The 13058-nt window shown below is 51.2% G+C and overlaps 1 protein-coding gene across 4 annotated transcripts in view; it reads left to right on the top strand.

Moving 5' to 3' along the window:
- Positions 1-13058, top strand: part of LOC140407971 (calcium/calmodulin-dependent protein kinase kinase 2-like) — a 217390-nt gene that overhangs the window by 151651 nt on the left and 52681 nt on the right. For all 4 annotated transcript variants that reach the window (XM_072495131.1, XM_072495132.1, XM_072495130.1 and 1 more), the window contains one exon: positions 5524-5560. In XM_072495131.1, coding sequence (XP_072351232.1) covers positions 5524-5560 — 37 coding nt within the window. The remainder of the gene's footprint in view (positions 1-5523; positions 5561-13058) is intronic.

Here is a 13058-nt window from a genome sequence, read left to right as displayed (position 1 = left end):
TGACTATTCAATGTTAAATACACCACTCTCTTGTTCTTGGTCTCTTCTCTTTTGCTCCCAAATATGTGAATACTCACTGTTGAAACTCACACGAATAGCAATCTCTATGCAAGGTACAGTACTAGAGGATGGATCAGCAAGCATTCTCATATTAAGGATCATTGATTCAGGAGGAGTGAAGGAAGAGAAACACAAAGTGGTTGTTGGAGATGCCATATTTGATGATTGTTTTTTCATTCCAATAAATCATAGATTTCAAAACATATAAATTAGTCTAATTTAGTTATCACGTTGTAAAATATGAAGAAACAGAAACAATTTTTTTATTTTAAAGGTGAACATGTAGTCCAATTTGAGTTATAATAAAATAAGCTTTTTGGACAAAGCCTCAGAAACAACAGTCATGTCTGGTCTAGCCTTTTACTTTTAATCATATTGGCCATTCAAGTTAGTAGTGAAAAATGAAAATCGCTTATTGTCACAAGTAGGCTTCAATGAAGTTACTGTGAAAAGCCCCTAGTTGCCACATTCCGGCCCCTGTTCGGGGAGGCTGGTACGGGAATTGAACCGTGCTGCTGGCCTGCTTGGTATGCTTTAAAAGCCAGCGATTTAACCCAGTGTGCTAAACCAGCCCCTGGACAGGACATACTTGTATGTGTGCTTCAGAAATTGGTGTGATCTAATGACCATGCTGTGCCTGAAACGCAGCACGGCGTGACCGATAAAAGCAAGGAGACTCCGCTCCCGGATCTACCCGGCTCGCAACTCTAATGTGCAGATTCCCGAGGTACCCGAAGCTTTGGGATTCATCCACTTTGCCTCAGAGACCACAGGCGAGCGCTGTTCAGCACTGGCCCCCACAAACTGGGACCAAACAGAACGGCACTTGTGGGGGTCTCCCAGATGGAGGCCCCCAGCTGCATGCCCTTTGGGTTCCCAGGTGGCACTGCCAGGTTGACACTGCCAAGGTACCAAGCTGACATTTATGCGCAATTGCGATCGAGCCGGGGGTGGCCTGCGTGGGTGTTGGGGAGGATGGGGACTCTCCCATCGTGCGTTTGCGCTGTTGGGGGGGGGGGGGGGTGTCAGGAGTCACTTTGGGGGGCCTCAGAGATCGGTTTGCCATTTAAAAATTCTGTCCTGATCTCACTACACTGGGGAGTTCCAGCGAGTGGAGCTCCACGGTGTACAAACGGAGCTCCCAGTGTACAAAACGGGACTATGCGTGACGTTGGCCGTGCCTTTCCTGCTGAGGCCCCTTATACAACATCACGTTGTATAGCCATATGTTTCTTGGTGCTGCGAGCGCCTGGAAACACGCGGCTAAACGCGGTCGCTTTGGTCTTTGGGCGCAATTAGTTGAATTGCGCCCAATGTGTGTTAATTGTTCTAGTGTATGTTTCCTTCTTTATTTTTCTTTCTCCCACTGTAGTCCCTTTCATTTCAGCATAACTGTTTTTGGTTGTTTGTTATTCTTCTGCTTTATATCAATAGGCTGTCAAATTGTACTTGTCTTTCTGTTCCTACATTTTTTTCTGCTTTTTTGTCTGTTAATCACAAATTCCCAGTTTTCCAGATAATGTGTTGGGGAAAAACACCTAAAGTTATTGACATGCGCTTTATTTTGCAGTAAATGTTATTTCCTAGTTTCTGGTCTCCACTTGTGTTTAGTTCACAGGTTATTTGAGTATATCTTCTTCTCTGTGGTGGTACAGCGGTTAGACTGCTGCCTCAACACCAGGGATCTGGGCTCAATTCCTACCTTGGTGACTGTGTGGAGTTTGCACGTACTCGCCGTGCCTGCGTGGGTTTCCTCCCACAGTCCAAAGATGTGCAGGTTAGGTGCATTGGCTACGCTAAATTGCCTCTTAGTGTCCAACGGTTAGGTGGTATAACGGGAATAGGGTGGTGGAGTGGGCCTAAGTCGGGTGCTCTTTCGGAGGGCCGAATAGCCTCCTTCTGCATTGTAGGGATTCTATGATTCCTTTCTATGATTTTGGGTGCAACATAGAACTGCATTGGATATACAGCACAGAAACCAGGCCATGCTGGTATTTATGCTCCTGTATTTTCTTATCTAACTCTATTAGTAAAACACTATCCCTTTCTCCCTCATGCCTATCTAGCCTCCTCTTAAATGCATCTGTACTGTTCACTTCAACCACACCCTGTGGTAGCAAGTTCCACATTCTCAGCGCTCTGCAATTGAAGAAGTTTCTTCTGAATTCCCTTGTTAATAACAGCCAGAGTATGGTTACATTGTGTATTGCTCTTGTCAGATTATACCTTGAACACTGTGATGAATTTTAATTCCCAAGATTTAAGCCTGAGAATGGGCAAGAGAATGGGGGGACGTTGTGGGCGTAAAGGCCCAGGGACCGCAGTTCAGCCAGCGCCCAGCACTCCGGTGTCCCACCCCCACCTCCGCCACCCCATGGATTCGATGGGACTGCGTGATGGAATGGCCAGCTCGCATGCAGGGTTCATCCAGGTGGACGGTGGAAAGTGCTATCGTGGGTTGGAGTCAGACATTGTCAAATGATGCGGAGCACCAGAGCTCATCCCTGAGCCGCTTGTCCTCATCCTCCATCCCATGGGTCAGACCCATTGTGACTGCCAACCCAGGCCTACACCCCATAGTGAGGAAGGTAAGAATCATGTGGGGGCTAGGGTGTTCATGGGAGGGATGGGTTGGGGGGGGGTTGCAATGTGATGGCCGTGCCCCTGGCCAGTTCCCTAGTCGCTGAACCTGGAGACGATTAGAGTGTCCCATGCACGTTGGCACAGGCGCGCACATTGAGTGGCCTCCCGTGCCTGTCCAGGCCCCATGTTCTGCCCATTCTCGCCCTCCCCGCATCCTCCTCGTCGGGCGAGGACTGGAGTTCATCCTCCTCCTCTAGCACGTCGCTCCTCTGCTGCTTGATGTTGTGGAGGATGCAGCAGGCCACCATGTGGTAGACCCTCCCAGTGCTATACTGGAGGGCCCCATCAGAGCCGTCCAAGCACCTGAGCCGCATCTTCAGGATGCCGAAGCACCGCTCGATCATGCTTCGAGTCGCACCATAGAGGGTCATAGAGGGTCTCCACGTCAGTCTGTGGACTCTGGCAGATATGTCGCACTGTCCCCCTGCTCAGTCGGAGTGATTCTAACGGCATGCCCGGTCCAGCAGGTCCTCGAATGACAGGCGCTGTCGGTACATGTGAGGCCTCATGACCGTGTCTCCTTTGCACCTCCTCCTCCTCGGCCTGCTGGTCTCCCAACTCTCCATCCTCACTGGCCATCTCCTGTTCCTCTGGAGCTGCAGAGTCCTCCTCCTCGAGCAGCTCCAGCTCGTACAGCCTCCGTGCATCCCCCAGGATTGCAGCGACTAGGAGGAAGGTCACCATTGCTGTTTGAATTTCAACATCCATTGTCTGCAGGGGGTGAAAGGCAGACATGTTAACATGGTGCGTATCCCTGTGCCCAACCAGGTCCAATGGGCTACATGGTGATCCCGGTTTGCACGGCGGACCGTGTCCCCACATTTCTGCATCCTGGCCCCATTGGTGCCTGGCACCATGTGGGCCTCTGTCCTTGCCAGCGGTATGTTCTGTGGCCCTGTCTGGCGCCCCCCTATAGGGGCTGCTGTGGGCATTGCCCTTGGTTGGGCTGCGTGATGCCCATGGGCACCCATACGGCCGTTGTCACTCTGCAGAACCACAGGCCAAGTGGGTGGTCAGTGGGGTGCGCAACAAGATGGCTGCAAGTTGTCAAACCACACACACATGTTTTGGGCCTGCCCGAAGCTGGAAAGGTTTTGGAGGACTGTTTTCAGCACCATTTCGGGAGTGCTTCATGTGGTCCTCTAGAAGCCATATTTGGGGTGCCGGACTGACCGGAGCTGCAGGCGTGTGCGGGGGCAGGTGTCTTGGCCTTCACCTCGCTAATTGCTCGCAGGTGGGTCTTACTGATTTGGAGGTCAGCTTCTCCAACCTGTGCCACGGCATAGCCGGGGGACCTGTTGGAGCTTTTGGCCTTGGAGAAAGTAAAATACATAAATAATCTTTTATTGTCACAAATAGGCTTACATTAACACTGCAATGAAGTTACTGTGAAAAGTCCCTAGTCGCCACATTCTGGCACCTATTTGGGTACAGAGAGAATTCAGAATTCTCAGCTGGTACAGGAAATGAACCCGCACTGCTGGCCTTGTTCTGCATCACAAACCAGCTGTCTAGCCCACTGAGCTAAACCAGCACTTTTTGCTCTAAGTGGGGTGAGTGATGGGTTCTACAATAGTTGGGGTGTGTTCATTTTGCATTTTGGGGAGTTGGTTACCATTCACCACGAGGGAGGGGCAGGGGGCTGAGGGGCTTAATGGGTTGGGGGCGTTGTGTTTGTTGTAAATTGTAAAAATGTTGAAAATTTGCAATGAAAATACTTTTTAAAAAGAGTATTGGCCTGACAATAAATGTGAAGAAGACAAATCTTGTATCATTCGTCCACTTACTCTTAAGACCTTACGATCACTATCAACAACACACTGCACCATTTAGCACAGAGGTTGTAATATCGTGGGAGTACCCTCTCCAAAACACTACAATGGATGATTAAATCAACCATCACCTGGCAGGCTCAATCACAGACTTTGAAAAGAGCATGAAATTTGTCTCAGAACAACAATCAAAGTCTACTAGGCAGTGATTCTTGCATCAGTCTTTACGGGTGTGAGACTACTGGCATCACATAAAACAACAAGAAGCATCTCAACTTCACTATCTGAGATTTATTTTTAGCATCAGGCTGCAAGACAAATTCCTAACACTGAGGCTCTTGCAAAGTGCTGCATTGAGAGCATGCTCTTCAAAGCTTTGTTTCACTGGGTCAGTCATGTGGGTTTGCATGGAGGAGTCCCGCATACAGTTGGCTGCAGCCAACTGAGCTGGATCCCAATGCAATTTTTAACAAAACTACCTTGGGCAGACTAAAATGGAGAAGTCTCTATCATCAAGTGATTTTGACATTTGAGAAGAACAGAGTCAAGTGCTTTCAGGACAAGTAGATGTTGTGCAAAGCCAATGCCTCCACCCATCCCTCCAACATTGACTAATCAGCAGCATTTGCAATAAGTTATGCAGATAGTGACTTGGCCTAATGCCATACATGAGATAACAATAACCTAAACTTTAAATGGAGTTGTTTTTTATTTGCTTAGTACTGTTGAAATGACAGGAGAATCCATTACCTAATTTGGCCTCCATGTGACTCAACTCCCTCACTTATATGATTATCTCTTAACTGCCTTCTGAAATTGCTACATCAAATCTTTGCACCAGTCAGGTTAAGCCATTCAAGAAGAATATCCACCACCACTTTCACCAGACTGATAAGGATCGACAATAAATATCGGCCTTGCTACTGATGCACACATCTGAGAATTTGTTTAAAACTGTGGGTCCTCCCACATGATTTCTTTCCTGATTTATGTTCTTTATTGAAGTGCAAGCATGTTCCTAAGATGTCACACTTTGTTTATTTCACAGGTGCTCGATGACCCTAGTGAGGACCATCTGTACATGGGTATGTCCCAATATGTGTTTCTGTCATACTATGTAATTTGAATCATACACCATGTGCAGCCTAACCTGTAAGTGATAGTGAACAGTATTGTCTCCTTGTGTTAATAATTGGTGTGCAGACTTCCGGTTGCGGCTATGCCTAGGTAGGTCGCACGTTCGGCAGCTCCCGCTGGGAACGGACTTTTTGGCTTTCTAGAGGGGCCCCAACGGCAATTGTTCGACGGCTTCCAGTGTGGGAAGGTGACAGCAAGGTCCCCCCGACAGTATATCGATTGGACCAGTAGTGGAGCGGTGAAAAAAGTGATCTTGGAGCAGCGAAAAGTGAGAGGGAGAAAAAACAAGATGGCGGCGGGTGGAGACCAAGCAGCATGGGCGAGTGGTCGCAGGAGCAGCAGGGGTATCTTAGACGCTGCTTTGAGGAGCTGCAAACCGAAATGCTGGCGCCAATGAAGGCGGCGATTGAGAAGCTAGTGGAGACCCAGAAGGCCCAAGGGGCGGCGATCCGGGAGGTGCGGCAAAAAGCCTCGGAGAACGAGGACGAGATCTTGGGCCTGGCGGTGAAGGTGGAGGCGCATGAGGCGCTGCACAAGAGGTGGGCGGAAAGATTTGAGGACCTGGAGAATAGGTCGAGGAGGAAGAATCTTCGGATTCTGGGTCTCCCCGAAGGAGTGGAGGGGCCCGATGCTGGGCATATGTGAGCACGATGCTCAATTCGCTGATGGGCGCGGGAGACTTCCCGAGGCCTCTGGAGCTAGATGGGGCTCACCGGGTCCTAGCAAGGAGACCCAAGGCCAACGGGCCGCCAAGGGCTGTAGTGGTGAGGTTTCACCGCTTCATGGACAGAGTGTGTCCTGAGATGGGCCAAGAAAGAGCGGAGCAGCAGGTGGGAGAACACGGAGATCCGAATCTACCAGGACTGGAGTGCAGAGATGGCTAAGAAGAGAGCGGGCTTTAATCGAGCTAAGGCGGTGCTCCATCGAAAGGGGGTGAAGTTCGGTATGCTGCAGCCAGCGCGATAGTGGGTCACGTTCCAGGATCGGTACCACTATTTCGAAACGCCTGATGAGGCATGGAGTTTTATACGGACTGAAAAGTTGGACTCAAATTGAGGGTTTGTTGTGGGGGGATGTTTACTGTGTATATAGTGTTTATTACGTTTAGGGAATGTTCCTCTGGTTTGTGTGCTGGATGGGGATGGGTGAAAGGATTGGACGGGGAGACTGTGGGAGAGTGTGGGCGTCGTTGTTGGAGGGGCAGACCCCCATGAAGGAATAGGGGGAGTGGAGGCCTGGGGATGGGGAATTGGGGAAAGGCCGCAAAAGGAGCTGCGCCAAAGGGGGCGGGTCCGGCTCAGGAAAGCGCGGGCTTTTTCCCGCGCTAGGGAAGGACGGGGGGGCGTGACGGCCGGGGGGGTTGAGCGGTGCTGGAGAGGAGCGCACACAGACTGCCAGGGAGGGGGGATTCTCACAGTGGAGGTGTCGATGGAATGGCGGGAGAGGCCAGGGTCAGCAGGAGTCAGCTGACTTTCGGGAGTCTTATGGGGGGAGCAAAAGGGCTAGATGTGGATCTAGCGGGGGGGGGGGGGTATAGGGTTGCTGCTGCATTGGCCAAAGGGGAGCTGGAAGTAGGAGAGGTGGTCGGGGCGGGGGTCCGCCGTTTGGGGGACTGGGGGGTGCGGGAGCCGCGGGCACGTGGCTGGCCTAGAAAAGGAGATGGCTAGTCGGGTGGGGGGGGGGGGGGGGGGTTGAGCAGCCCCCCAATCCGGCTGATAACTTGGAATGTGAGGGGCCTGAACGGGCTGGTCAAGAGGGCCCGGGTGTTCGTGCACTTGAAGGGACTGAAGGCAGACGTGGTTATGCTCCAGGAGACACATTTGAAGGTGGCAGATCAGGTTAGGCTGAAAAAGGGATGGGTAGGACAGGTATTCCATTCAGGGTTGGATGCGAAGAACAGAGGGGTTGCAATACTGGTGGGGAAGCGGGTGTCGTTTGAGGCAATGAATATTGTAGTAGATAATGGAGGTCGATATGTGATGGTGAGCGGTAGGTTGCAGGGGTTGCGGGTGGTACTGGTAAACGTATATGCCGCGAACTGGGATGATGCCGGATTTATGAAACGCATGCTGGGTCGGATTCCGGACCTGGAGGTAGGAAGCTTGATAATGGGGGGGATTTCAACACGGTGCTGGGCCCAGCACTGGATCGCTCTCGGTCCAGGACGGGGAAGAGGCCGGCTGCGGCCAAGGTGCTTAGGGGGTTTATGGACCAGATGGGGGGAGTGGATCCATGGAGGTTTGTGAGGCCCCAGGCCAGGGAATTTTCATTCTTTTCCCACGTCCATAGAGCCTACTCCCGGATAGATTTTTAAATTTTGAGTAGGGCGCTAATCCCGAAAGTGGAGGGAACGGAGTATTCGGCCATAGCCATCTCAGACCACGCCCCGCACTGGGTGGAGCTGGAGTTAGGAGAGGAGACGCCCGCTGTGGCGTCTAGATGTGGGATTATTGGCGGATGAGGAGGTGTGCGGGTGGTTGCGGGGGTGCATTGAAAGATATTTGGAGGCCAATGACAACGGGGAGGTGCAGGTGGGGGTAGTCTTGGGAGGCGCTGAAGGCGGTGGTCAGGGGAGAGTTAATCTCCATCAGGGCCCACAAGGAGAAGAGAGAGAGCAGGGAGAGGGAGAAGTTGGTGGGGGAGATCTTAAGGGTAGACAGGAGATATGTAGAGGCCCCCCGAGGAGGGACTACTCGGGGAGTGGCGGAACCTCCAGACGGAGTTCGACCTGTTGACCACAGGGAAAGCAGAGGCACAGTGGAGGAAAGCGCAGTGGGCGACCTATGAGTATGGGGAGAAGGCGAGTCGGATGCTGGCACACCAGCTTCATAAGAGGGAGGCAGCGAGGGAGATAGGTGGAGTTAAGGATAGCGGGAGGAATACGGTGCGGAGTGCGGTGAGAATAAATGAGGTATTTAGGGACTTCTATGGGGACTATGTACACATCTGAGCCCCCAGCAGGGGAAGAGGGGATGCGACTATTTTTGGATCAGCTGAGGTTCCCAAGAGTGGAGGAGCAAGAGGTGGCTGGTTTAGGGGCGCCAATTGTGCTGGAGGAGCTGGTTAAAGGATTGGAGAACATGCAGGCGGGGAGGGCCCCGGGGCCAGATGGGTTCCCGGTCGAGTTTTACAGGAAAAACGTGGACCTGCTAGGCCCGTTGCTGGTGAGGACTTTCAATAAGGCAAGGGAGGGGAGGGGGACCTTGCCCCCGACAGTGTCCGGGGCACTGATCTCTCTGATCCTGAAGCGAGACAAGGACCCTCTGCACGGTCGTATAGACCGATCTCGCTCCTCAATGTGGATGCTAAGTTGCTGGCAAAAGTGCTGGCTACGAGAATTGAGGACTGTGTCCCGGGGGTGATTCATGAGGACCAGACGGGATTTGTAAAGGGCAGGCAGCTAAACACTAATGTGCGAGGCTCCTCAATGTGATTATGATGCCCTCGGTGGAGGGTGAAGCGGTGGTAGTGGCGGCTATGGACGCGGAGAAAGCCTTCGACCGGGTGGAGTGGGAGTATCTTTGGGATGTGTTGCGGAGGTTTGGGTTCAGGGAGGGGTTCATCAGCTGGATCAGGCTGCTATATAGAGCCCCGGTGGCGAGTGTGGCTACGAATCGGCGGAGGTCGGAGTACTTTCGGCTGTACCAAGGGACGAGGCATGGGTGCCCCCTGTCCCCCGTGCTGTTTGCATTGGCAATTGAGCCTCTGGCCATGGTACTAAGGGAGTCCAGGAAATGGAGGGGACTGGTCCGAGGGGGAGAGGAACATTGGGTGTCGCTGTATGCGGACGACCTGTTGCTGTATGTGGCAGATCCAGTGGAGGGGATGGTGGAGGTCATGCGGATCTTAAGGGAGTTTGGGGACCTCTCAGGGTATAAGCTTAATGTAGGGAAAAGTGAGCTCTTTGTGGTGCATCCAGGGGACCATGGAAGGGAGATAGACGACCTGCCGTTGAAGAGGGCGGAAAGGAGCTTTTGGTACTTAGGGATCCAGGTGGCTGGGAGTTGGGGGGGCCCTGCACAAGCTCAATTTGACGCGGTTGGTGGAGCAGATGGAGGAGGATTGCAAAAGATGGGATGTGCTGCCACTCTCGCTAGCGGGCAGGGTGCAGTCGGTTAAAATGATGGTCCTCCCGAGGTTTCTCTTTGTGTTCCAGTGCCTTCCCATTATGATTCCCAAGGCCTTTTTCAAACGGGTAGGTCGGAGTATCATGGGTTTCTTGTGGGCAAATAATACCCCGAGGGTAAAGAGGGTGTTTCTGGAGCGTAGTAGGGACAGGGGCGGGCTGGCTTTGCCGAATCTGTGTGACTATTATTGGGCAGCCAATGTGGCGATGATCCGTAAGTAATGGAGGGAGAGGAGGCGGCGTGGAAGAGGTTAGAGATGGCGTCCTGTGTGGGCACGAGCTTGAGGGCGCTGGCGACGGCACCGCTGCCGCTCTCGCCGACAAGGTACACCACGAGTCCGGTGGTGGCGGCGACGTTGCAGATCTGGGGGCAGTGGAGACGACACAAGGGCGAGGTGGGAGCCTCGGTTTGGTCCTCGATTCGGGAGAACCATCGGTTCGTCCCGGGAAGGATGGATGGAGGATTTCGGAGCTGGCATCGGGCAGGGATTAGAAGAATGGGGGACCTGTTTATAGATGGGACGTTTGCGAGCCTGGGTGCGCTGGAGGAGAAGTTTGGGTTGCCCCCGGGAAATGCTTTCAGGTATATGCAAGTGAGGGCGTTTGTGAGGCGGTAGGTGAGGGAATTCCCGCTGCTCCCGGCACAGGGGACTCAGGACAGGGTGATTTCGGGTGTATGGGTTGGAGAAGGCAGGGTTTCGGTGGTCTACCAGGAGCTGAAAGGAGAGGAGGAGGCCTCGGTAGAGGAGTTAAAGGGCAAGTGGGAGGAGGAGCTTGGGGAGGAGATAGATGAGGGTCTGTGGGCTGACGCCCTGAGTAGGGTTAATTCTTCCTCCTCTTGTGCCAGGCTCAGCCTAATACAATTCAAGGTTATTCACAGAGCGCATTAGACAGGGGCGAGGTTGAGTAGGTTCTTTGGGGTGGAGGATAGATGTGGGAGGTGCTCGGGAAGCCCAGTCAATCATGTCCACATGTTCTGGTCGTGCTCGGCATTGGATGGGTTTTGGAGGGATTTCGCAAGGACTATGTCCAAGGTGGTGAAAGTCCAGGTCAAGCTGAGTTGGGGGTTGGCACTATTTGGGGTAACGGACGAGCCGGGAGTGCAGGAGGCGAAAGAGGCCGGTATCCTGGCCTTTGCGTCCCTGGTAGCCCGGCGGAGGATCTTGCTATTATGGAAGGACGCGAAGCCCCCCAGTGTGGAAGCCTGGATAAATGACATGGCAGGGTTCATTAAGCTGGAGAGGATAAAGTTTGCCTGACGAGGGTCTGTGCAGGGGCTCTTCAGACGGTGGCAACCGTTCCTTGACTATCTGGCGGAGCGTTAGGAGGAGGTCAGCAGCAGCAACCCAAGGGTGGGGGGGGGGGGGGATTAGAGTGGGTGGGGGGGTGTTTCCCCTACGGGTATCTTTGAATGTCATATGGGGGGGTTACTGCATATGGGGAAACCCAATGTAAAAGTTTTGTATAATTTGTGACTGGTGTTTTTATGTTTCTCTCTGTTATTTGGGGGGGGGGGGGTTGTTAAAAATGTTGTTGGAAAATTTGAATAAACACATTTTATAAAATAAAAATAAATTGGTGTGCAAACTGGTAAAGTAATAATCAGCATTTTAGTTAGAAATTATGTGCTTATTTTATATCAGATTCTCCTGTGACACTTTTTTAATACACTATTTGGCAACTTGAGCTATTTATTATTACATTTTAGAGTGCAATGTCAGCTTGTGACTTTAGTACATAACATTGACAAGTTGACACCACTTTCTCCGAAGATAAAGTTAATTCATGAACTGAGTGCTTTTTTTCATCAAATCTTCCTGTGGTATACTTAACTCTTTATTTTATGACTGTATGTAGAACAGACAAACGTGAGCAGCTAAATCTCTTCTTGACAAATACATGGATAGGATGGGTATAGAGGAATACGGCACCAGGAAGTGCTGAGGGTTTTGGCAAAGGTTGGTATCATGACCGATACAGGCTTGGAGGGCCGAAGGGCCTGTTCCTGTGCTGTATTGTTCTTTGTTCTAAAGGTTTCGATAGAGCTGTTTCAGTAGTTTAAGAACATTTTTGTAGTGATTGTGTCCATTTACTTGTTGGGATTTAGGATTGGATAGAGTACATTTCATACTACTTGAATTAGTAATCTTTATTGTCACAAGTAGGCTTACATTAACACTGCAATTAAGCCCCAAGTCCCCACATTCCGGTGCCTGTTCAGGTACAAGGAGGGAGAATTCAGAATGTCCAAATTACCTAACAGCATGTCTTTCTGAAATTGTGGGAGTGAATCCAGAGCACCCGGAGGAAACCCGGGGAGAACGTGCAGACTCTGCACAGACAGTGACCCAAGCCGGGAATCGAACCTGGGACCCTTGCGCTGTGAAGCAACGGTGCTGACCACTGTGCTATGTACTTAATGCCACGATTATTAGAATGGACTTATGGACTTCTCCCTTTCCATAGCCAGACTTCATGGCAACATGAATCACAAAGGCCATGTAAAGTATTTAAATTGAAATGCTAATTAGCTAACTTCCAGGCCCCAACTTCATTCTGTCTTGGAATTAAATAAACAGTTTAAAGTGTAACCGTTCACAAAGCATGACACGTCTCTGGCACTTGGAGAGACGAGCAGTGTATCTACTTTCAACATAGTTGTGAATATATTGTAAGTAAAGTCGCCATAGTCCCAGATGACCATAGGCTGCTTTCCCCTTTGAGGGGGAGAACTGAGGTGTGGTGAGGATCGAGGTTGAGAAGGCGGGGCCGTTGTGAATAACCTCAGCTGGCACAGGAACTGAACCCGCGCTGTTGGCCTCGCTCTGCATCATGAACCAGCCCAGCCAACTGAGCTAAACCGGCCCCAAAATATATTGAACCTTCTTCCCAGTTATCCAACCTGGGCGCACCATTAATAACAAAGTCACCCATGTTCATAGTGGGAAGAATCCAAAAAGTGCGCAGTCTACTCAGATTAATCTGGAAGGGTAAGGTGTCTCAAAACTTTGAATAACAGATTAAGTTAACCTTTTCACGCTACTACTATGCAGTAGCAACATGAGTGATATGCTCCACTAACAGGATGCTGCATCAAACCATAAACATGCTCTATCTACTGCAAAAAAGAGGTAATGTGGCATAGGAGAATGGGGCTGAGAAAACTATCAGCCATGATTGAATGGTGGAGCAGACTCGAAGAACAATACAGCACAGGAACAGCCCTTTCGGCCCTCCAAGCCTGGACCGGTCATGATACCAATCTTGGCCAAACCCTCAGCACTCTCTTGTGCCGTATTCCTCTATACCAGTGTTTTTCA

This window comes from Scyliorhinus torazame, chromosome 1, assembly GCF_047496885.1.
Source record: "Scyliorhinus torazame isolate Kashiwa2021f chromosome 1, sScyTor2.1, whole genome shotgun sequence".
Classification (NCBI taxonomy): domain Eukaryota; kingdom Metazoa; phylum Chordata; class Chondrichthyes; order Carcharhiniformes; family Scyliorhinidae; genus Scyliorhinus; species Scyliorhinus torazame.
The sequence above is the reverse complement of the archived record's forward strand: the minus strand, read 5'-3'. Positions and strand labels throughout refer to the sequence as shown.